Source organism: Sphaerodactylus townsendi, linkage group LG08 (genome assembly GCF_021028975.2).
Source record: "Sphaerodactylus townsendi isolate TG3544 linkage group LG08, MPM_Stown_v2.3, whole genome shotgun sequence".
NCBI classification, from domain to species: Eukaryota; Metazoa; Chordata; class Lepidosauria; order Squamata; family Sphaerodactylidae; genus Sphaerodactylus; species Sphaerodactylus townsendi.
This window is the reverse complement of record NC_059432.1, coordinates 24,966,598-24,992,698: the sequence shown is the minus strand read 5'-3', so window position 1 is coordinate 24,992,698 and position 26,101 is coordinate 24,966,598. Positions and strand designations below refer to the sequence as shown.

The 26,101-nt window shown below is 46.0% G+C and overlaps 1 protein-coding gene across 1 annotated transcript in view; it reads right to left on the bottom strand.

Moving 5' to 3' along the window:
• LOC125437547 (hexokinase-1-like) overlaps positions 1-24,955 on the bottom strand; it is a 51,686-nt gene extending 26,731 nt beyond the window's left edge. The window contains exons 1-3 of the mRNA XM_048505211.1: positions 24,653-24,955; positions 11,661-11,823; positions 5,819-5,967 (exon numbers count right to left, since the gene is read on the bottom strand). Of these exons, the coding sequence (XP_048361168.1) occupies positions 5,819-5,967; positions 11,661-11,823; positions 24,653-24,715 (375 nt within the window). The 5' untranslated portion in view covers positions 24,716-24,955. The remainder of the gene's footprint in view (positions 1-5,818; positions 5,968-11,660; positions 11,824-24,652) is intronic.
• Between the last annotated feature and the right edge of the window lie 1,146 nt (positions 24,956-26,101).

Genomic DNA, 26,101 nt, shown 5'->3' with positions numbered 1-26,101 from the left:
TCCTATCTTCTTACCAAGCTAAATCAAAACACTGCAAACCTTTATATTTAAAAGAAAAAAATCCTTTCTTTTCTCATCATGCTTTGCTCATTTCCTGTGCAATTATTTCCAGGCCCTTTCAATGGGTTGGGTGAAACCTCTGTGATGTTTGGATTACTTTCCAAAAAGTCACCGACGGGATCATCAAGCTGCCACCTTTGGTGATAAGAGGAATGCAGGGCCAAAAAGCCGCTCCTTCCATTTTACTTGTGGTCTGGTACCATCCAATCTGACCTGGATAGCCCAAGCCTCGTCTGATCTTGTCAGATCTCAGAAGCTAAACAGGGTCAACCATGACAAGTATTGGTATGAGAGACCTCCAACAAATACCAGGGTTGCGACATGGAGGCAGGCAATGGCAAATCACCTCTGAATGTCTCTTGCCTTGAAAATCCCACTTGATGGCCACAAGTCAGCTGTGATTTGATAGCACTTTCCACCACCATGCCATCTAAACAAATTCCCCATCGCATTATAAACAGGAAACAGCTGATCTGATCTGCCCCTTCTTCCTGATAGGTGTGGTAGAGCGCATGCTATAACAGCAAAATGGGACCTCCATGTTCACAGGTCATGTTTCCCTGAATGCCAGTTGCTACAGGGCAATCAAAGGGGAGAGCGTTTGGTCCACATGGACCTTTGATGTGACCCAGTATGGCTCTTTTTATGTTTGTTGGGTTTTAATGGCCAAAATTTCCCTAGAGATTGCATAAGAAATAATGACACAAGATAAGCCAACTGGTAACACTGACATGGGCTCTGGGTGTCAGTCTCCTAGAGCCTAATCCTACAAGCGTCACTGTCGGCACAATGGGCCTCCTTTCCCATTACAGATAGTGCAACTGACACTTGAGTTTTCAAGAAAAGTCAAAGGTTATATTCGTTGCTCTCTGGAGCTGAAAGTTTAAAAACCATTGCCACATGTCATCAATTTGATCTCCAATGAAATTGCCCATATTAAATAATCCTGCATTGCAATTTTACTTATTTTACTGATCTGTTGGACAAGTAGGCAAAGGTCATGGTGCATGACCCAGATTCTTATTAAAACCCAATTTGTAGTGAAGAATTCCACTGAACAAAATACATTGTAGTTTCTTCATGAGTCAGGATTAACATTTTGTCACTGGCTTCTAAAAACCATCCATCCAGTACCAACTATCATTCTAACCTTTAAAAAAAATCTTCATTCATATAATTAATGAAATCAGCTGCCAACTCTCAACAAGTGCAGCTTGTTTCTGCGTTGACCATCAAAAGCCTAGCCTTATTCCCTGATGCCTCCTTTCGATGTAGGCTAAGGTGAATTATGCCACTTGCACAGCGTTCCACCATCTTCACCAGGCGAAACCACTGCCACCCTATCTGTCCCATGGCAACTTAGCCACCGTGATCCATGCAACAGTCACCTCTAGGCTAGATTAGTGCAACTTGCTTTACACAGGGTTACCCTTGGGCCTGCTCCAGAAACTCCCCCTGTTCCAGGATGCAGCAGTGAGGGTCCTAACTGGAGTTCCGTGGTGGTCATATATTCAACCTGTGCTCTATCTGCTGCATTGGCTCCAGGTGGAGTACCAGATCAGGTTCAAGGTTTTAAGTACTGATGTACAAAGCCCTAAACGGTCTGGGGCCAATGTACTTGCAGGACCATCTCTCTCATTACATCATCATCATCATTATCATTATTATTATTATTATTATTATTTACATTTAGTATACCACCCTATCCCCGAAGGGCTCAGGGCGGTGTACAGATAAAACATCAGCTAAAAACATACATATAATTAAAACAACAGTCATATCTTAAAGCATTGCCCGCCCCCTTACGAAACCCTCCTAATGCGAAATAATGGGTCCTGATGGTATTAGGGCCCATGGGGGTAAAGAGGAGGGGTAAGGGGCACCCTCAGCGGCCAGTCTCTCCAAAGGCCCCGGTGGAACAACTCAGTCTTACAGGCCCTGCGGAAATCCCCAAGGTCCCACAGGGCCCGGACAGCTGGAGGGAGAGTGTTCCACCAGGCCGGTGCCAGAGCCGTGAAGGCCCTGGCTCGAGTGGAGGCCAACCACGTCATTGAGGGGCCGGGGACCTCCAGTAAACTGGCCTCTGCCGAGCGCAGAGGTCGAGTTGGGACATATGGGGTAATGCAGTCCCCCATCTTCTGACGGACACTCAAGTGAAAAATTACTTGTGGTCCCTGGCTCAAGAGAAGTCTGGCTGGCCTCAACCTGGACCCCAGCCTGGTAGAACTGTCTTTCTTAGGAGTCCAGGGCCCTGTGGGACTTAATGCAATTTTTCAAGGCCTGTAAGATGGAGATGTTCTACCAGGCATACGGTCGAGGTAGCAACAGCTACCACCTTTAGTCTCCCCTACACTTTCTCCCTCCTCTTTATTTTTAGCCAGTTTAGGTGAAATTTAGATGCTTTATAACCACAGGATTTGTAGAAATTATGTAGTTTTAACTTTTTTATAGGTTTTATTATATTTATTATGTGAATTTATGATATATATAGTTTTGTTGGAAACCGTCCCGATCCCAAAAAGAGAGGGGTGGTATAAAAATTTAATAAAATACAAATAATCTGTCTATTGTAATTCGTAAACAGCACGAATAGGTATTAGTCACAGAAATCAGAGTGTGATTAGTTACCCAAAGCAGAATTGGTGCAAGATCAGACCTTTGACCACAGCGCCATCAAACCTGACCTTTCACAGTAATCAAAACCAACAGAACTAGTTCAGGCGTCTAACAATGCTGCATCTGCAAGCTGAAGCAGCCACGTCGATGTTTTAGAGGGCCAAGTGGCTAGAAGAGAACCGACAAGCCTGAGATCTGCTTGCTCTGAGTAGGCTGCTTTACAACAGCAATCTCCAATAGCCCTTCTAGCCGGCCTCTAGGCTCAACAGCCAGGCTGCTGGGACTCAACACTCCTTGAGACGGGGCCTGAGAAAAGCAAAAGAAATGGAAATGGACGTTTGTAAGGTGCAATCGACCCACAGCAGCATCGGTGGTAACAGAATCCAATACCTGTAACTCTCCCAGAAAATCTTCCTCTGAAGATGCCAGCCACAGATGCAGGCAAAACGTCAGGAACGAATGCTAGAACACGGCCATACAGCCCGGAAACCACACAGCACCCCAGTCTATGATTGCTAGTCTTATTGTGTGCAAAAAAATTGCTTGCTTGGGAAATAGTTGGGTTTCCAGCTCGGGGCAGGGAAATACTTGGGGATTTTGGGGTAGAGCCTGGGGAGGACAGGGTTTGGGAATAAGAGGGACCTCAGCAGGGTAAAACGCCACACAGCCTTTGTAATACGGGAAGATATCCAGACCCCACCTGGAGGTTGGTAACCCTAGGACCAGAAACAGTTTCAATGAATTGATCTTCAAAGTACTTCTACACTTCCAAGTATTTGCAACAGTGCAGAAAGGCAGCTGAGACTGAAACTGAATGTGCCAGATTAGAAAGCAAAGAATCAGGGAGGCAGAGAAGGTTTATCTCAGAAAGTCCATTTCTTTCATGCACATACAAACATACTCCTACTTTATTCCTGCTTTGTTATTTTTGCAATTGCGACTATGTTTTAAAAGCAACTGTTTGTTTAGCATACACCAATCCAAACCCAGGTTCTTCAGCCAACTTTTTACAACCCGTAGGTCCGTGGTGGCGAACCTTTGGCACTCCAGATGTTATGGACTACAATTCCCATCAGCCTCTGCCAGCATGGCCAATTGGGAATTGTAGTCCATAACATCTGGAGTGCCAGAGGTTCGCCACCACTGCCGTAGGTAGATGAGAGGGTGAACCTGCTTCTGGATGATATCAATTTAGACAGCAGGTGCTGATTGGCTCTTTCAAAGATGGACTGGATGGCAGTGCTGTAAAAAATTTCTCCCCTGCTGTCGTGTCTGGGAGAAGAGTAACCCTTTCCTCTGACATCCAGTTTTCTGCATGAAAGGAATCATGTCTGCATGGAGGAAGATTCAGTCACCTGTAGTCTGAAATTGTGCCGCTTAGATCCAGGCTTTGCCCCATCAGTGAGAACTGGGCAGAAGGACAACAGAGTTGCCAAGTTTTCATCAGATCCCTGCAGCTGTGGTTCTTACACTAGTTTGTGGTGCAAACCATTAGCAGGTGAGAAACTTTATCCCATTGCTACGAAAAGCTTTGTTTGATATGCAGATCAAGCTGTGGCCAAAAGGGGGGCCAAAGAGATCCCCCTCTTTAAAGAGGAGTCGGACAGATACGGAGGCTCTTCAGAGCTTCTAAGAATGTCCTACCCTATTGATTGAGAATTTTAGCCTAGATCCCATTTAGAACACTCCTCTCCCTAAAACTCTCCTAAAAATTGAAGGCAGAAACTGATTTGCTTTGGATTCGGTTGATGCTCTGCAATCGTCTCATTACATCTAAAGTGCTGATGGACAACTGAAAAATTGGTTGAACAGGTAAAAGAAGAAAATGTCCTTCTAAAAACAGAGATTCAGCTGTGAATGTCTTCACGAATCCCAATGTTTAAAAGTCCAGTCAAGCATTAATATGGGTAAGTCAGACAACACTTCAAAGAATTAAGATACCAATTACCGTATATATTTGCATATAAGCCAAGTTTTTCAGCCCTGTTTTAAGGCTGAAAAATGCCCCCTCAGCTTATACACGAGTCACTGCTTACCAGCTGGCTCTTCAGGCCTCTGCCGAGGCTGGGGGCGTGGCCGGCACAGCCTCCCTGCGGCTGCACAAGCCACTTGTTGCTGCCCTCCTGGGAGGGTGAAGGGGAACCCTGGCTGGCTGGGCTTCCTCAAATCCCAGGAAGAAGAGGGAGCTCCTTATTTGGGCAGTGACTCCCCCTGATGTCATTGCCCAAATAAGGAGCTCCCTCCACCTCCCGCAGGCTGGGCTTCCTCAAACCCAGCCCAGAGGTGGAGGGAGCTCCTGATTTGGGCAATGACATCAGGGGGAGACACTGCCCAAATAAGGAGCTCCCTCTGCCTCCCGGCTTCCCACCTTCGGCTTATACGCAAGTCAATACACTTTCCCAGGTTTTGGTAGTAAAATTAGGTGCCTCGGCTTATACACGAGTCAGCTTATACACGAGTATGTACGGTACACAACTGCAGAATTAAATTGTTACTTTCTCCAGAATTTATACACGTAAATTATCCACTCAGCAGAACTCGAGGTCTGCAAACATAGGCCTCTCTGCACACATATCAAGTGAGGATATAATACATTCTTTGGAAGGTACAAGTGGTAGAAGTGGTAGAACAATTGCATTTTCCCCTCCAGATGCAATTTCTCTCATGCTCTTGTGTCCTCCAACCATGCCTGAGAAACCCATCTGACATAAGCATTGGGTGGATTAATTTTTGCCTACAGGCTGCTCCATTCATAATTCAGTTATGGGTTTTGTAGCTAGATATCATCATGAGCCTACCTTTGGTGTTCTCAGAACAGGTATCCATGGACAGGTAAGTAGGGTGTGATGTACTCAGTACTGTTTTAAACCAATGGTATTTGCTTAACAAATGGGGGGGGGGTAAAGAAAAAAAGCCTTCTTCCCAACATAATGACAGCAAAGTGAAATTGATGTTAAAATACAAAGTCTAAGTCCATATGAAACTATTTCTAAGTATTTTAGTTCTCTTGAATGTTCAGTTTCTACCTATTATTAATTAAAATATAGATTACGGTAAATCCCAGAGATACCTTGGTTTCATAAATATGATGCAAAAGCTTTAAAAAGGAATTCAATGGAGCACTCTTTAAAAGGATCCTTACCCGTGTTCCACTGCCATGCATGTAATCTTCTGGAGTGTCATAAATCTCTGTCTCCATTTGCACCGTTTGCCTTTTCTCATGAGAGACTTTCACTCGCAAAATGCGAAAGTAAGATCCACCAAGATCCAATGCAATGAAATCCCCTTTCTCTGTTTTGGAAGAGACAGATCACTGCTTAAACATCAAAGTACCCATATTTAAAATGACTTTTCACCACTAACTAAACAAAATTATGTACTTAGCACTGAAAGTTTTACTATCAGCAATTACCTTTTGACATGGCAAATATATTTGATCGGCCCAAGGGGATGACATTTACCTCAGTCTATCAGAACAAACAAACAAAGCCAGCAATCCTTATCAGTTTAGCGAACAGATAACCAACTAACACAGTCTTTGGAACAAGATAAAAATGCTGATTGTATACTTAGCGTACAAAAATACTGAAGATTATGTAATGGGAAACAAGAATATAAACACAGGGTTGGATCCAACAATCTTTTCCACCAAAAAAGCTATGCTGAGGATCATGGAACCTGCACATGGGAAGAGGGATTTCGCATGGGAGGGGAATTAGGTGAGATTGAGTGAAAAAATATGATCAAATCCAATCCAACATTGCCACTGCTTTTTAAAAAGACTGTTCAGAAATGTCTCAAGAGACCACAGATTGGGGATTTCTGGTCATGAACTGCAACAGCTTGGTGCATCAAATACGTAGGCTAACATTTATTTCAAGCTTGAAAACAAGGCTTAGAATGTTCTCTGAATGAAAACAATTAAACTTCGCTCTTCAGTACAAGCATCTGATATTAAGTGAGATGTACAAATAATCTTCATCATTATAGCCCATCGTTTGTTTGAACTGAGCCATTACCTTTGGGGGGGGGGGGGAGAGAAACCCTGAAAATAAACACTATAGCAGATGGCCTTCTTCAAGAGTAAATGAACCCTAGAACACATTTCAAACAAATGCTGCACTTTAGGAAATGTCCTTTCTGCTAATATGCAGTAAATTAATGCTGTCTGCAAACTGAAAACAGACATCCCCGTCAGCAGAGAGGCATGCTTTTCTTCATGCTAAAGAGTTTACACATCAAATAGAGGTTCTTCCTGCTTAATTAGCATCCTGAAATATTTGTCAAACAGTAGTGTAGCTGGGTAGCCACAAAGCTAACATTTAAGGTCAACCCATTTTCAAATTAGTCTGGAATGCTCATGCCAGACCAATATTTTCAAACAATAGCTGGCTATTGTGAGGTTTTGGGGCTATGTAGCCATGGTCTGGTAATATTTGCTACTAATGTTTTGCCCGCATCTATGGCTGCCAAGGATTTAGGCAAAATGTTAAGAGCAAAATCTATCAGACTACAGGCTCAAGGTCTGAAAAATCCAAAACAGCAGGTTGATTCTGGCCAGGAAAGTCTTTGAAAATCCAGCCAAAAAATGCCTTCCACTTTACAACAGGTAAAGATAGGTGCAAACAGAATTAACACGTGGTCTTCTCTTACCAATCTGTCTAGTACATTTTATCCCACCCTTCCTTCAAGGTCACAGCAACATTTCCGGTTCTTTCATTCTCATTCTATGCTCACAAAAAGCCTACAATATAGGTGAACCTGTGCAAGAGTATCACTAGCCCATGGTCACCCAGCAAACTTTCACAGAAGGGGGGGGGGGTTGAACTCAGATCTCCCAAATCCTAGTACAGTGATAGTGAACCTTTTCGAGACTGAGTGCCCAAATTGCAACCCAAACCCCATTTATTTATCGCAAAGTGCCAACACGGCAATTTAACCTGAATACTGAGGTTTTAGTTTAGAAAATTGGCTCTATGGCACGTGTTACTCGGGAGTAAGCTTGGTGAAGCAACTGTGCAATGCTTCGAACAGGCGAATCACGACCCTAGCAGGGTTTACTTAGAAGCAAGCCCCATTGCCAGCAACCGAGCTTACTCCCAGGTAAAGAATCACACTTTCGTCCCTCCCCCGCCCCCCCGGACAAACTCTGTGCGCGCATGCCCACAGAAAGGGCTCTGAGTGCCATCTCTGGCACCCGTGCCATAGGTTCGCCACCACTGTCCTAGTATAAGAGCTTACTCACTGTACCACACCATCTCTCTCTAGGAACACAACTCCAGGGCATATATTTATTTATTTTTATTTATTTATTGTTTAAACTTTTATACCGCCCCATCCCCTAGGGCCAATTGGCCATGCTGGCAGGGGCTGATGGGAATTGTAGTCCATAACATCTGGAGTGCCAAAGGTTCGCCACCACAGCCCTAGGGGCTCTGGGCGGTGTACAACAACTTAAAACATAATAAATAAATTATTAAAATCTTTAAAACAGCGGTAACACAATACTGATAATAGTATTAATAGGGAGGCGTCTGACCAGCCCCGTTTTTCATTAAAATTCTCCCAGGGAAAAGCGGGGGGGACCACAACGGGGGGGGGGGGGTGGCGAGCCACATTAGATGGTAGCCTAGATGACAGGCCGGCTGGGCACCATTTCAGCGGCTGATCTCTCCAAAGGCCCGGCGGAACAACTCCGTTTTACAGGCCCTGCGGAACGCATTAAAATCCCGCGCGAGGGGCCCAGATACTGCCGGAGGGAGGTGTTCCACCAGGCCAGGGTCAGGGCCGTAAAAGCCCTGGCCCACAGCTGTGGAAGGCCAGCCGCATCATTGAGGGGCCAGGGACCACTAATAAATTAGCCTCCTGTTGAGCCGGAGAGGCCGTGCAAGGGACATGTCGGGCGCATGCGGTCTCGGCGGTACGAGGGCCCCAGGCAGCATAAGGCCTTGAAGGTCAACACCTCAGCACCTTGAAGATGATCCGGAACTCCACCGGGAGCCAGTGCAGCTGGCGTAATACAGGCTGAATATGATCATAGATGGTGCTGCCTGTAAGTAGTCACCCAGCGCCAAGCTGCAGTGCTGGACCAGCCTTTTAGTCTCCGGATCAAACGCAAGGGAAGACCCGCATAGAGCGAGTTACAATAGTCTAATCTGGAGGTGACCGTTGCATGGATCACAGTGGCTAGGTCTGCTTGGGAGAGGAAAGGAGCCAGCCTCCGGGCCTGACGAAGACGGAAAAAGGCAGCCCGGGTTGTATGGGCCACCTGGGTCTCCATTGAGAGAGACAAATCCAGGTGGACCCCCAGGCTGCGCACAGAGGGGGTCGGCGCCAATGTGACCCCCTCCCACACCGGTGGCTGGAAAATCCTGTCCTCCCCCCCGTGGCCAAGCCAGAGGATCTCCGTCTTCGATGGATTCAGTTTTAACCTGCTCTGCCGCAACCAACCAGCAACCGCCTCCAAACAGTGCTGGAGAGCCGCAGGGGCGGTGACTGCTCCCCCCTCCATCAGCAGAATGAGCTGCGTGTCATCAGCGTACTGGTGACAGGTCAGCCCAAAACTCCGTACCAGTCGAGCAAGGGGTCGCATATAGATATTAAATAGCAGCGGGGATAATAAAGCCCCCTGGGGTACACCGCAATCTGCGGGCACTTCCGGGAGGCCTGATCCCCTCGCGACCTCACTTGCTGACTTCAACCCCGGGTAGCCGGAGGCAATCCATTGAAGGACAGTGCCCCGCACTCCCAGAAGCTGGCCAGGCGGTGGGTCAAAAGGTCGTGGTGCGACTCACATCAAACGCTGCAGTAAGCATCTAACAATACCAGCAGCGCCCGATCCGCCCTCGGTCGAGCTGGAATACGGAGCGTGTCTGTGACGGGCTAATTTGAGAACAGTCTCCGTCGGGCGATCCGCCCAAGCACGGAAGCCGGACTGGAAGGGCTATCGAAAGCCGATGTGTCATCCAGGAAACCTTTGAAGCTGCTCCAACACCACTCTCTCAATTACCTTCCCAGAAACGAAAGATTCGAAACGGGGCAGTAATTGGCCAGAGCTCTCGGATTTAACTCTGGTCTTTTTAAGAGTGGGCGGACCCCTGCCTCCTTCAACCCATCCGGAAGACTCCTTGCTTTCGAGGGAGCCATTGATGATACTCAACAGATGGGGTCGTAGCTCCACCCTGCAGGTTTTACAAAGCCAGGATGGGCCTGCGGATCCAGAAGGACAAATGTAGTAGGTCTAACAGCAGCTAAGGTCCTGTCGACGAAAGCGGCTTCAGAGAGCAAAGGAAAACTGGGCCAAACAAAGGGGCCTGAAGACGGCAAGGGGAGCCTCCAGTTCACTAATTTGTATCCAACGTGGGGGGAAAGTCCTGGGCGGAGTGACGCGACCTTGTCATAAAAGCTCATAAAGGCCTCACAGCTGATGCTCAATTGGGAATTTGAAGACGTCGCCGATAGGGAGGTCAAAGTCCAAATTATACGAAATAATTGTGCCGGGCGAGCTAGCTGGCGGATGCGAGAGAGGAGGAGAAGAAAGCTCTCTTCGCCTCGCTTCGTGCGCCACCTCGCGGGTTTTCATAAACGCCTCTATAAGATGTTTGCGTGGCCTCGTCACGAGATTTCCTCCACACTCGCTCTAGACGCTCTTAAGCACCTCGCTTTCAGCGGGCGCAACTCCTCAGTATACCAGGGAGCACGCCGAGAACGGGGGCGTAGAGGCCGCCGGGGGGCAACAGCCTCGATGGCATCGGAGAGCCGGGCGTTCCAGTCCTCCACCTGCTCGAGTGTGCCGGCGGGTTCAGGGTCCTGCAGAGCATTCAGGAAGCCAAGTGGATCCATAAGTCTTCGCGGGCGGGCATAAATTGGCCCGTCGCCTAGACAGGGGTGTTGCGGAGAGTCCACCCGGACTTTCAGGGCATAATGGTCGGACCACGGCACTCTGCTAACAGAGGATACGACCAGATTTACCCCCGACCCGAAGACCAAGTCCAGCGTATGCCCGGCCTCATGGGTGGGGCCGGAATTTATTAAGGAGAGGCCTAGCGTCGCCATGGATGACACTAGCTCCGCAGCCACCGTACATGAGGCGGCGTCGACATGGACGTTGAAGTCCCCCCCAAGACAATAAGCCTGGGAACCGCAGCGTGAGTCTGACACCACCTCCATGTAGCCGCGGCAGGCCGTCTCCCGGTGCGCTAGGCAACCGGTACACCAGAAGAACGGCCAGCCTCTCCACGGCCAGCCACTCGAGGCCGACGCATTCCATGCCGGCGATCTCCGGGACGGGGGCTGCCCTAAAAGGGATAGATTCACGGATGAACACAGCCACCCCCCCCCCCCCCGCCCCGTGTTACAAGGCGATTGATGGAGACACGCGAAACCTGGTGGCGCGACCTCGCACAAGGCGACGGTCTCACCTTCGCGCACCCAGGTTTCGGTGACACACGCCAGGTCCACCTGCTGGGCCCCAAGAAAATCCTGGAGCACCTTAGTCTTGTTGTTAATGGACCTGGCGTTGATCAACACCAAAGAAGAAACAGAGTATCCCTGATCCCAGCCACCTTCGTACTTCGGGATAGGTCGGAGGTCAAAAGGCGAAAGAGCATAGCCATATCTTGTGCGCCTTCTATCATATGGCCACCGCCTACCGCAATATCTTCCCCGTCCCATCAGCACTGGGATCCCTAGCCCCAAATTTGGTGTCCCCATGACTCTGCCAACCTCCCCTCACCCAAAGCCTGACTAAACTAAACCTCCCACCAAAGGTGGGTCCAGCTCTGCTAGATAAATAGAGTAAACCTAACAGATAGGATAAACCTAAACTAAACCTAGACACCAACAAAGCTGGGCAACTATCTGTAACCTACCCACTAACACATATATTGCATTAGTTGTAATAACCGAGGAACTCTTTTTGTGTTTTAGGGCATCAGATGTTTTTATAAATGGCAACTATGCACCACAGGAGACACAATCCTTACCTGAGCCATCAGGAATAGACCTCACAAATGTAGGCAGCATCTTGACCGTGGCTGTTGGATTAAAGTCTCTGGAAAGCCCATTCTGCATCTCCTGCCTGAAGCGAGTCATAATATCCAACAGAGTCTCATCAGAGAGTCGCATGGAATACAGGTATTTATCAATCTGAGGAGGAGACAGAAACAAACACAGGTCAGATCTTGTACAACATTACATGAACTTGGTCGTTTGGGGGATCTACGGCAACATTTGAAGCAAATACATTGCTGAGAACCATCTAATCCACTCTGATCACCAAAAGCCAACGTGAATTGAAAAGTACTATAGCATTTCCAGAAATCACTCACACTTGGCCTCTGCCAGACCTTCAGGGAAGGACATGTCTGAGTTTACGAGCAACCAAAAATGTGCATCTCCCAAAGTAGTGTACTGTAAGTGTTACATGGTGCTCCCAGTTAAATTCCACAATGGAACCACAAACTTTATTTATATCCTGCTCCCCCCCCCCCCCACCATGGGGACTCAAACAGATTTACAATACTGCTTTACCTTCCTTCATTTTATCCTCACAATAGCCATCCTGTGAGGTAGGTTGGGCTAAAGCAGGGGTAGGGAACCTGCGGCTCTCCAGATGTTCAGGAACTACAATTCCCATCAGCCTCTGTCAGCATGGCCAATTGGCCATGCTGGTAGGGGCTGATGGGAATTGTAGTTCCTGAACATCTGGAGAGCCGCAGGTTCCCTACCCCTGGGCTAAAGTGACTTTCCCAACATCATCCAGCAAGCTTCCAAGGCAGAATGGGGGTTTGAACCTCAGATCCTGGTCTGACATTCCAACCACTATGCCACATTGATTCTCACACTAGATTTAGCTTGGATATGCTGGTCCACAAGCCATTTATTTTAATAGATGAGCACCAGAATTTCAAATTGAGACTGGAAGTAAGAAACAGCAAGTGCAAGCAATTGAGCACTGGCGCACAATCCCACAGGCTTTTGTAGCTACTGAAACTTCTATAATCTTCTGAAGTTGCCTTAAACTGAACCAGACCATTCGCCCAGCTAATTCAGTATTGTCTGACTGGCAACAGCTCTACAGTGTCTCAGCCACAGAAGGGGCTTTCGTAACTCCTCCTCCCTGAGGTCCTTTATCAGGAGATGCCAGGAAAACTTAAGCATCTTCTATATCGGTCCTTTTCATGGAAAAGTGAGATAAAAATAAATACTTACCAATGAAATATAAATTGTATCTACAGCTCAGCTCCCCGAGGTTCCAGAACACTATTAAAGGCAGTCCCAAGTAAAGTACATTCCAATAACCTCGCCTCAGAATTATGAAGGAGGCTTTACAAGAAGCACAACGGAAATAAAATAGATTAAACCTCATAATAGTTCCGAGACAGGTCCTTTTTTATGCACTAGTTCTTGATTGTTTTACTTTTAACTCTACATTTTTTCTGGAGGATCCAGACAACTCCAAGTTTAAGTCTGTACCCCTTTCTCCGCTGGAAGTACCATTGATACCACATATACCCAGCCCATTCCACCTTGCCCAACAGCATCCCATTCACGTTCAATAGGGACAAAATAAACTAGATCCGTGGTGGCAAACCTATGGCACTCCAGATGTTCATGGACTACAATTCCCATCAGCCCCTGCCACCACTGAACTAGATGGAACTCTGTACTCACTGAACTAGATGGTTCGCCACCACTGAACTAGATGGAACTCTGTACTCCCTGTGAAAAACAGTCATTGTTTCCCTCTTGCCAACTAGACAGCAACTGGATGTCACACACACAAGAGGTCAAACTAACCTCATGTCTCAGACTCTGAAGCTGTGAACTGAAAACAATGAAGAAGATAAGTTTGTATTTATACCCTATCTTTCTTAAGGCAGCTTACAAACCTGTTTCCCTTCCTCTCCCCACAACAAACATCTTGTGAGGTAGGTGGGGCTGAGAGAGTTCTGAGAGAACTGTGACTACCCCAAGGTCACCCAGCAGGCTTCATGTGGAGAAGCAGGGATACAAATCCAGTTCACCAGATAAGAGTCAGCTGCTCACATGGAGGAGTGGGAGATCAAACCCAGTTCTCCAGATTAGAGTCTGCATCTCTTAAACACTGCTACATGCTGGTCCAGTGTAGTGAGTTATCGGGGTTGTACGCACTCAAGTCTCAAGACCTTCTTCAGAGTAGAACTGGTGGGACTACAACATTATCCCCTGCAATTGACAGGACCTATGAAGCTACTGGATTAGTCAGGTCCAGTATAGAAGCTGGCCTTTAGTTAGGTCAACAGAGCAATACTAAAGACACTTCAGGCTCCATCTCCATCAACATACCTTGAACTGACATGGAGAACAACCAAAACAGATCTGGAATCAAGCAAGGTTTACCATAATCCAGGCCTGACCATCATGGCTCAGATCAAGACTTCATGGTGCAAATCATCCACTTACTGCAACATTTGCAGGAGTACCCATGAAGCAATGCAGTTTCGGAAGTCATTCCCAACATCCTGTACACAGTGCAGTGCCAGAGTGAGGGGGAACTGCGCTCCGAGCCCCTGCCACGCCCTCACACCAGTGCACGCTTGTTGCGCCATGCACCCCCCCCCCCCCTTGGCACTACACCACTGAAACAATGCAAGAATTTCTAGGGCACTCCTCTTGGATTATGGATTGTAGTCACTTACAGTCACAAAATGACTACACAATGTCTTTTTCTGTGCCTTCAGCATTTTTATCAAATGACAGAATTTGGGAAGGGAGCTGAAGAAGTTTATTAACTATGGATGATGCAAAAGGCTGGAAGACTAGGACAGAGAACTGACACCCCTTGCATGACAAATCCTAATTCTTCTCTGGATAAAAATAAGCTACAGGCACAATGAACTGAAGAATCTCTCCCATGGAGGCAGCAGCCCTGAAATATATCAGCCTTAACTACAAGGTCTTAAGTATATGGCACCCGCCACAAAATGAACACCCCAAACACTCTGCTAAAAGAAACACCGCAAGACCTTGACAACTCATGCTTTGTGAAATTTCCTTTTGCTAGCCACACCGGTAGCATTGCAACAGACTGAGGAAAAAACTGTCACACATCCTAGTTATTTTAAAGCATGAAGAGCATTCTATGCTTTCAAGCACAGTCTTGCTTCGCTGTTCAAAATCAGACTTCTTTTATGTCCATGTTCTACAGACAACTTCGTAACACCCTGGAAAATATAATCTCTGTTTGTAACATGCTATAATCTGCTATAATCTAATAGAGATTAATCCGTTGGAGGCCTCCTAATGGATGAAAATTACATTTTGAAGCAAAAGAGCACTTGTAGAGCTCTTTCAGCTGCCTAGCAGTCCTTGGATTTCGTGACAAAAAACAGCTTTAAACAATTAATCGTTAAATGCATCTAAAGCGAAGTTTCTGTTCTACAACCCAACAGGTCACTTTGGTCAACCACAGATTTGGCCAGAACATCAAGCAGGTCCTTGGGAGGCAGAATATGTATTTTCAAAATAAATAAACAGGGTCTTGAGGTATGCAAATAATACATATACATATTCACAAGCAATACATTTCTGAAAACCAAATTGCCCTCTTAAAAAAACTTTCTAGACATGTTTACGGGGGAACGATCGCTACAGTTCAGAGTCATGACATCCTTCCAATGGTCAGAAGCTTTTGCTACTGTTATCCCCCCACCACCACCCTTTTAGTAAGCATCTTCTAGTCTCTCCATGTCTGATATTATTCAAAATATCCACCGGGCCTTTGATGAGGCTGGCCGCGGATTGGCTGCCCCCTTGTAACGCCCACCACATTTACCATCTTTGGTAGCGCTGCTGCTTCCATCTTTCAGCGCTGCCAGCCCCTCCCGGCCTTTTAGATCAGGTGCCTCCAATTCATTCATGCGCTGTGCTGTTGTGCTAAAGTTATTTGCTGCATTGAATTTTAATATAATTTATTATTGTTTTTAGATGGTTTATGTACCCTATTGGATTAATTGATTTATTATGTGGTTGTTTTGGGATTGTTGTGAGCTCCCTAGAGCCCTTTGGGGATGAGGCGGCCTATAAAATCGAATAAATAAATAAAAACTTTTTAACAAACCACAATAAAATATTGCCTGTAAAAAACCTTTCTTGAAGTATCCACAACACATCAGGTTGAATCCCACATAATTTTTCCACTCTTGCAAGGGCTCTTGTGCAAGGAGAAATAGAAGAGCGCCAAGGTGAACGTGCCCTGGCTTGTGTTTCTACCTGAGAAAGATATTGTGGAAGACACATGTCAGCAAACCCTACCGTTAATTATTTTATTCAGTCAAACCATAATGATACTGATGAGAAATGAAAAGTCACAGCTCAATCCAAGCAGTAGCTCTTGCACTAACGGAGCTGCATTAAGTAAAACTTTTCTTCTGCTACTGTACAGTAGGACCAACTCAGTTTCTCCTTTAATCTTGCTATAAATAATCTATCTGATCTGGCACATTTGGCATCCTGCCACAAACTCTTGTGCGCATGCCCACTAATTTCAGAACCCCTCTAACATCAGATAGTCACAAAGCCAATCAGGCTAATAAAATAATTTAAATTAATTTAGGCTAATAGAATAAATCATCACAACAAACTCAGTAAGAGGTATTCCATTTTTGCCTTGGAGCATTGGTTCATTTGTTGTACAAATAAAATCTGAAAATCACAAAAAATAACACTCTTACACAAATAAGAATGCACTTTTAGTCCACTTTTAAAAGCACTATAGTGATCTGGGGTGCTGTGTGGTTTCCGGGCTGTATGGCCATGTTCTAGCAGCATTCTCTCCTGACGTTTTGCCCACATCTGTGGCTGGCATCTTCAGAGGATCTGATGCCAGCCACAGATGCGGGCGAAACGTCAGGACAGAATGCTGCTAGAACACGGCCATACAGCCCGGAAACCACACAGCACCCCAGTGATTCCAGCCGTGAAAGCCTTCGACAATACTATAGTGATCATTTGTTTATTTATATCATCTATAGTCTGTCTTTCTCACCTGGAATATGCCAGTTCACACAGCAAAATCCAGCTGCAAAATGGATTGAAAGTGCATTATTAAGTGTGTGTGATAGCACCCTTTAGAAGTACGGGGTGATTTTTATTTCAAGAGGGCTGGCATGGTTACAGTGTCACCCATCCAACCTGATATTATATTGCCCTTTTATAATATATTTACACTCAAACCCTTAGTCCTGTAAAGACCATTTACACCACATAGATTATAGCCTCATAACATCCTATCAACACTGTTCATTTACTTGGGAAAATATGTAGCTGCTGAAATGCAACTCTGAAGTCAAATGATATCAAGTGATTTAAGAGAGGTTTGTGCCAGTTCCCAGATACAACATCCTGCATGGTACAAGCAGTTTTATTTGCCATCTGGGAATGGCTGGGAATGGTTTCTTCACAGCTCTGAAGGAGTTTCCCGCTAACATGGTTGAAAGTTTTGTTGGTGCTTTGGATGATCTTTGTAAGACAAAGATGGTCCAGGGAGCAGACATGACTGTATGTGGCCAGACAGAACTCACTGTGCAGCTCACAGAGAACCACAGTCACAATTACCATCAATCAAAGCAGCCTTATGCACATTCATCCCTGGTATGAGACCTACAGAAAGGCTCACCCATTCGTTCAGTAGCAGCTGCTTCTAAGTAGAAACCACCTGCCAGTCCTGGAACAGGGGGCAGGTGTCACATTGAGAAACAGTGCTCGAAAGACCCATGTGGAATGTCACAGCCATGTGTGGCAGAACCATGTATATCAATGCTGAAGACAAATTAACATGTGGAGCTGTTTCATACGGCAAAAAAATTAGTCTACCTTAGTACTGTTTACTTTGCCTCTCCAGAATCTGATCTAGGGATTCCCAACACCATCTCTCTAACTGGGGTGCCAAGGATTGAACATGTGATCTTATGCAAGTAAAGCCAGTCATCCTACTAAAAATCGACACAATCATACCTTTCAGAATTGGAAGCCTGGAAGATGAAATATTGATTTTGAACATTCTTTTATGGTGTGAAGATACTATAATATTGTGACATTATGATATTGTAATGTTATGGAGAGCTGTGGTATTGTTATATGGATTATATCGTGTTATGGAATGTTATTATATTGTTTATATTGTATGTTTTAGTGATATTGTTCTATTGCTGTTATTGATGTTATGATTACCACTATATTGTTATGCTTATTGCTTGTTCATTATTGTTCACCACACTGAGGGGAGGGCTGTATAGAAATTAAAAATCCAATCCAGTCCAATCCAACTAAGTATTATGTAGTGGACATTGCAGAAAAGTGTAATGCCTCATATTTATTGGTCGGGGCTGTATCTGTTGGCTTCCTAGGGTGCCCTATACACCTAATAGTAACTACACCTAGGGAGGGTCAACGAAAATGGTGATGTACAAGTTCAACGCAGAAACACCGGCATTTCTTCTGGTATATGGAATGCATCAGTTCAAGGGATTAAGGTCAGATTTGTTACAATATTGTAACATTCCACAATATTATGCACTCCACAGTGCAATTCAACAGATCAAGAGTAGACGTAATTCAACAGGTCAAGAATTTTCCACTATACGATTCAACAGGTCAAGTGTTAATGTAATTCATCAAATGTTTAACAAGTGCCTAGGTGCAGTGTGGCCTTTAAGTTGTTTATTCTGTATGATTAAGGAGATCCTACGGTTGGGCCGGGGAGAACGGGGAGATGCCAGCTCCCAGCTCTGAACAGGGTGCAATTAACACTTATGCAGACTGTCAAGCCAACCCTGCAACAGAGATTCATGCAACGGTCCCCTCCAGAATAGACTACTGCAACTCATTCTATGCAGGGTTGCCCTTTAGACTGTTCTGAAGGTTACTATTTGTCCACAATGCAGCTGCACGAGTCCTTACGGGGACACTATGGAAATCACATATCCAACTAGTGCTCCGTCAGCTGCATTGGTTCCAAGCAGAAGACTGGATTAGGTTCAAGGTCCTGGTACTAAAGTTTAAAGCCCCAAACAATCTGGGTGGCTAGATATTCACCTGTTTTGCAAACAAAAAAATAAATGATGTGACACTGGATGCAATGGAAAAGCCATTTGAGGAGAGCAGCACAGCAAGGAATGGGTGAAACTGAATGATTCCAGAGTTGATCCCACCAGAGACCTTTTTGCTCCATTTCAGCAACTCTGGTGCTGTCTGTGGGAGCAGGAGGTCGGAGTGGGGCAGGGGAATCACATAATGTTGAGCAGCCTGCTTCCTTTGCTAATACATTTTAAGGATCATTCCCACTGTGTCATTATTAGGGAAATATTTCAAACGTGTCCAGAAAGGAAGGTTCTCCTTCAATTTTCACAAAAAGGAATGCCCCCTCCCTCCCCTTCACTCCACATATTGTTAATTTCACATAAGCTTTTTGTTTTGCTTTGGGGCTCAAAGCAACATTATAATGCCATTGCAGCAGTGGCGTAGGAGGTTAAGAGCTCGTGTATCTAATCTGGAGGAACCGAGTTTGATTCCCAGCTCTGCCACCTGAGCTGTGGAGGCTTATCTGGGGAATTCAGATTAGCCTGTACACTCCCACACATGCCAGCTGGGTGACCTTGGGCTAGTCACAGCTTCTCGGAGCTCTCTCAGCCTCACCTACCTCACAGGGTGTTTGTTGTGAGGGGGGAAGGGCAAGGAGATTGTAAGCCCCTTTGAGTCTCCTGCAGGAGAGAAAGAGGGGATATAAATCCAAACTCTTCTTCTTCTTCTTCTTCATTGCTCAACTATGGCAACAAAAAAGCCACGATGATGTGAATCACCAAGATTGTCATATGTATTCTGCTGTTCAGGGGGCAAGGTGAACATTACTATCATTTGTACGCAGTACCTAATACTTTGACTTCGGTGTCACTGAGGTAGGAGAGCCAGGTGGCTCAGGTGGCTCATGGCTTACTTTTATTAGCATAACAAAAGAAAATGCCAACACTTAACTCTGTGCTCAAGCTACCTATCTAGCCTGAACTGCAAAGAGTGACATAGAGGGAGAAAGGAATACATTTGCATTTAAATGCAGTGTTAACCTAGCAAGGACTAATTAATGGGGGGGGGGGGGAATTGCCCTCATTGTTCTGCCCAATCTAGCCAGGACCTAATTCATTAATCAGGGAAGGAATCATTCTCATTGGCTTTTCCAGAGCAGAAATCTTGTCCAAATGGACAGAGAGTTAATTAATTAAAGAGGGGGCAGTTGTGGAGATGCTTCCACAGGTGGTAGAAGGATCCAGTGATATTCCTTAGCTGCACTGTTCAAATTCAAAAGGTTTTTTTAATAAATTCAGCTCTCAGTTAATCCCAAGAAGCACTACGCATGCATCCCATTTTTTTAAGATGGGCAAAAAATGTCAGTTACCGAACACAGAGGATGGGTGTGAAGTCCAATGCACACAAGGTGTGAAAGGTACATGACAACAAACAGTGATCAGAAACTGGATTGCCCTGTGGCAGGAGTGCCCAACAGGTGCCCGCCAACACTTTTCTTGACATCCACCAGGTGGGGCCCTTGCCCAACAGGGTTTCTCATTTGCCACTGAAGATCTGAATGGCTATGCAGTTTAACATAACATTGTTTCAGTGAAAGCTGTCCCCATGACATTTCTTTTAATCTCTCTCATCCTTCTTCTAACCTGACGTAGTGGGTAAGAGAAGGTGGAGTCTAATCTGGAGAACCGGATTTGATTCCCCACTCCTCTACCTGAGTGACAGAGGCTTATCTTGTGAACCAGATGTGTTTCCACATTCCAACGTTCCTGCTGGATGACCTTGGGCTAGTCAACAGTTCGTTGGAACTCTCTCAGCTCCACCTACCTCACAAGATGTCTGTTATGGGGAGAGGAAGGGAAACTAATTACCTCTTTCAAACTCTCAACAGGAAGCCCGAGATGTTAAGGCTGCAATAGACTGCACAGTTCATTCAAACTTGGTTCATTTGAATATATGGGTGATTTCTCCTAGTAAACATGTCCAAGAATGTGCTCCACTGAGGTTTTTCAATGAGTTAATGGGGGGGGGGGGGAGAGAGAGAGAGAGAGAGAGAGAGAGAGAGACTGATGGATGATACGTGTTTTCCCATTTCACTTTAAAATACATCTGCAATTCAAATGAATGTGTCCTTTTGGGTACACTAGCCAATGCAGAGAATGGGTTCCCATTTTGGCACTGCATTGCTAAATACTCAGAGGGTTGGCAGGATGGGTAGAGGCATCACTGTCTTAAAACAGAATCCTCCCTCTACCATGGATCGGTCTGGCAAAAGTAAAAAATAGTCCCTTGGTGTTTGGTAGGGGAAGGTTAGAAGTGGCTTGAGAGGGCTGGTGCCAGGCCTGGTAGGGAAATGGGTGGTTTGCTGTCATTGCCCTGCTGGACCCAACTTGGTTTTTTTGGGGTATATGGCTCCGCCTCCTCCGTCAATCATAAACAGTTACAATCATGTTTCAGGCATGCTTTTCAGGCCTACTTTCTTATCCCCTCCCACCATGCTTGGCTCTGCCTCTTGTGGCAGCCATTGTCATTGTGGCCACTAGCCTGTGACAAAACTCCAAAGGTGCCCACAGGCATTAAAAAATGTGAGGGTCACTGCCCTGAGGAGTCTGGAATCTTCATTTCAAGTGCAAATTGTCAAGTACTCTGCACTGGCAACATGATGATCAATTAAAAAAACTTTGTGAGGAAACAGTTTTTCTGAGAAGCAGTCCTGTTATGGTGGGGGAAGGGTCCAGCATGAACTCCCCTACCCCCCACCCCCCACCAATGCAAAAGCTAGCTTTAACTAAGTTACCTGCCACTTACAAGCTCAAGCTTCAGGTTCAACAGTCACAAAACATCTGTCACATAAGATTTTCCAAATAGCGTTCCATAAGTTTAGTCATTCTTATAAGAGCTAATACCAAAATAAACGTCAAATATAGTACAAATCAAATGAATACAGTCAGCAATAGGCAAATCTACTCCCCATTACGGGATCTGCAAAAATACCGCACATTCTCAAGATCTGCCTTGCTGTTTCCGAAATTCTTGCAGCAGCTAATATCATGTTGACATAACTGGAGCATAAATTTCAAGGTGCTCCGTCTACAAAGGCCTCGTGACTCACTCGGAACTTCCTGCATCTGATCTGAAGTTCGTACTGATGACCTTGATAGCATCTCAAATTACATTTTTTAAAAAATCTGAGACATGACTTGATATTCTGGCAAAATATCTCCCAATAACTTTAAAGACGGCAACAGACAGCACATTCACCAGCAACTTAATCATGCTGCCAAACTTGGATCATGGAGACTTGGATCTGATGACCTATTCAACCAGAAAAGTTACTCGGTGTCTCTCTGTTGTCAATCTCTCCTAGCTAAACCTAACTCTAAAGGTTGTTTTGAGGATAAAGGAGAAAACCCTCCTGAAACATCATCACTACAATCAAAACAAATGTAACAAGTAAACTGTTAAACACAATCCATTGGGAAAGTGTCAATTGGCCAAAATGTTAAAAACCGAAGCCTATACTGTTCCTCATAAAGAAAAAGCCATATTTCAACCATCCTACAGAATGTTCAAAGTTGGGCAGACCAACTTCTTTACAACTAAAGTGGTACATCTGCTTTTTATAGGGATCTCTGTACTGCTGGTACAGCCAAAATTCACCTTTTCACAAAATTCAGCACCATATGAACTTCTTTGGTCCTCAGAAACTATGGCAGCAAAACTATATTGGCAACAGCAGAGGAATGGATAGAGATTTTCTAGGAAGAAGAAAAAAATCTGAAATGCCAGTGCTTCAACTGATCCATAAGATGTTTGGCTAAAACAAAACAAAACAAAGGTGATGAGTTAATGACACTGTCATTCTCATCAAGATTCCAGAGAATTTAACAGAGTATTTCTGAGTCATTGTCTACCACAAAACAAGCCATCCTTATTGCACTGCCTGAGTTTCATCCACATAGAGAGCCACTTCCCCCTGCTATTAGTGTCACATTACTGGGGAATATGTGTGAATATTGTAGCCAGTCAGAGAGGTGTCCAAAAATCGATGCAACCAGCACTGACAAACACGCACTCTTACAACTCCTTAAGAAAGTCACAAGTCATCTTTTAAGAGCCTGAAGCTATGCTTAATAACCAACAACCACTCCTTCATGCAATTTGTCACATCTTACAGGAAGGACAAATTAATGATTTCACAATACTGTTTACATTTGAACACCACACCCAGAATATATTGTGCCTTCACAAAAAAAGCACAATGCATGTAAAGGTGAAGGCAAGTCATGGAATTTGTTTCGATGTCACAGTTTTGCAAAGCACTTTTTTTTACAAGGAAAGCTATAGTAATCCTCAGGACAAACATCTGGCACATAAAAGTCAACTATGCAATATTGCTTTAAGTAAATTTAAACTGTTCATTCATAGAGTTGTACTGTACCAATCCAACATGGTTTCCTGTTTGTCATAATCAGCTCTTCCCTCACCCCATAGAAACAGTCAGAGACATATTCCTAAACTATATAAGCCTTTAACAGCACAGAAAGATACATATCTATCTCACTATCTTTGAAATGAGATTATTTCCGCAAAACCCAATAATCAGTTCTACCAATGGGGACTGGAAAATCAGTATGTTAGTATCTTAGCCCAGCGCCCCAGAAGAGGCCTACCTCCACACCTTTTAACATCCCTAAAAGCAAAGTACATGCCCCACAATTGGGTTATGTGTCCTTAAAAAGATCTCCTAGACCAGGGGTAGGGAACCTGCGGCTCGAGAGCCGCATGCGGCTCTTCTGCCCTTGCACTGTGGCTCCATGAGCCGAGCCGCCGGCCCCATCCTTGCCTCCCCTGCAGGCAGCAGGGTTTAAAGGCAGCACCAACTACCCGCAGATGCGAAGCGGCGCCACTCCTCGGAGCTTCCTGTAAGCCCACGCCCATTGGAGCTGGTAGTGAGTGTTTTCCCGGCTGACGGCAAGAGGCCGAGCTGCCGGCTTCATCACTTGCTACCACGCCCTGCAGGTGGCAGAGCGAGGAGCACATCTATCTTCTCAGAGATGGCGGAGTAAAAGGTAAAAAAACCCTATATATATAGTGTTATCTTTATTTTAAATGTCAAAAATTATTTGCGGCTCCAAGTGTTTTCTTTTCCCTTGGAAAACGGGTCCAAATGGCTCTTTGAGTGTTAAAGGTTCCCTACCCCTGTCCTAGACAATATGCAATCGAGGTGAATGTGAGTGGTCGACTATACAAAATATTTCTCCAATTTCCTTTTCATAGCCATCCAGTGCTTCACCTCTTTTCGAATCCAGGCAAGAGGCTTGGCCTTTTCAGTCTACCTGACCGAACCTTCACCCTCTGGCAGCTACAAGTTACAAGAAATACACCTGAGTTTATGTTTTGTGCCCCCCTTCCCCTCCCCCCCCAAAAAAGCTACATCCAGCCCTAACAGTTGAAAGCAGATCTACAAATAAGTAGGCCCCGAGTACCCAAGTTTATAAATAGCCAGTGGCATTTCCCACAGTCCCTTCCTAGAGGATAGCAGGCAGGCACAACGTTGGAGAGGCGAGGCCACCACGGGCCTGGCGGGGCAGGGGAGGGAACCATGACTGGATTTCCTCCTCGGCCGCGAGAACCTCCCCATCCTCTTTCAAGGGCACCGCAGCGCGTGCACCGCCTCTTGCAAAGAGTCCATCTCGCTCAGCTTCTGTTGCATGCATATATAAACTCTACGCTCACAGAAACAGGGAATCAAATAAACCGGTTTAAAATTCCCGGTGAATTTTTTATGCAAAAAAAATTTTTTCCATGTTTTTTTTTTAAAACTTCCTTCGCAACCAGCACTGGAGCAAAGCGGTCGAGCAGCGAGCATACGTGCAGAGTGCCCGGCATCCGATGGGTCCCGTCGGAGTCTCACCTTTTTGACCTGATCATCCTTTAATTCTGTGAAGTAATAGGCCAGCAGCTGAGCGGCGATCATCCTGGCTGGTTAGAGACGAGCTCTCTCCGTGGCGCGGCGGGCCAACACAAAGCGGGGACGGCGGCACGACGCCCGGAGATCCCTCGGTCGGTGCCTTTGCTCGACCTCTTGCAAGCGCCAGATTCCCCCGCGCCTTCCTTCGCCCCCTCCCACAAGGTAACAAAAAAAAGAGAGAGCGAGAGAGATGCTGCCTTCTCTCCCCTCCTCTCCCTTTTCCTCCACGAGACGGTGACCGAGTAGAAAACCTGCCCACTTCCTGCGCCGCGATTGGCTGCTGGAGGCGAGCTGGGACGCGTCGGGGAAGAAGCCATCTCCAGGCACCGGCTGATGGACAGCCCCGGCCGCCTCGCCTCGCCTCGCCTGGGCAGGAAGAGGAGGAGGGGCGGCCACCCCCAGAGGGTCCGGCTTCAGCGCACGTCCCCTACGCATGCCGGAGACATCCCTACAGCATTTTACAGGTAGCCGGCTCATCCTTCCCAGCACATGAGCGCCCAGCCTGCTGGGCGTGAAGCGCAGGCCACTGGGGAGGGCAATTGCAAAGCACAACGTGGTGATGTGACCTCGCCTGATGGATCAGTCAATGTAAAGGACCGCAGGCAAAAGGCCATTCCTGCACTGGGAAAGTGGTCCTCTTTTAACGTCCAGTAGGGGAGGATTGGTGAACATCTGCCAGCGTGTTGCAACAGGGCTTGGCAAAACAACCTACTACGCGCGCTGGGAATCATTTTTCCTTTAAAGGACAGGTCCTGGTCCTCTTAAGGTAACTTGGAGCGTGACCAGCTGCTCGCCATCTACGTGCCTCGCTGCTGCTCCAGATGCTGAGCAATGTGGGCGTTGCCCGCCAGCGGCGTCACGTGACCCGCTGACGAGTTCTCCTCTGATGTGCGCCGTCGCTCCCCCCAGACTGCGTTGCGCGGGCGCCTGATGCGCTGTTGGATACGTGGGGAAGCCGGGTGTGTTGCTGGCAGCTGGCTGTTGCTGATACGATGCTGGACACGCACCTGCAGTTCCCTTGACCGAAAGACTCTAGAGATGGGATTTCTCTGCGAGAATGGGCAGCTGTGCATTTATTACAGCAGAAGGACATTAGTTAGAACGCTGTCCTGTGCACATTTTCTTGGCTCTTGAGTTCAGCAGGATATACTTTTGCATAAATAGGTAAGATCCAGCACGTGCTTATGTATTAACTAACTTCCTGCTCTCTCAGTATCACAGACTTGCTTTGTATGGAAATAAACCCAGAACAAATTGTCCGGTTTCTTCCAAGAGCAGCAAGTTTTGGGCAGTTTTTGCTAGTTAATGCCAAATAGCTGCTGGACCACATTCCTTAGCTCTGTTACATATTAAGGGCGGGTTAGCTCTTGTTAGCCTCACAGTACAACCGAG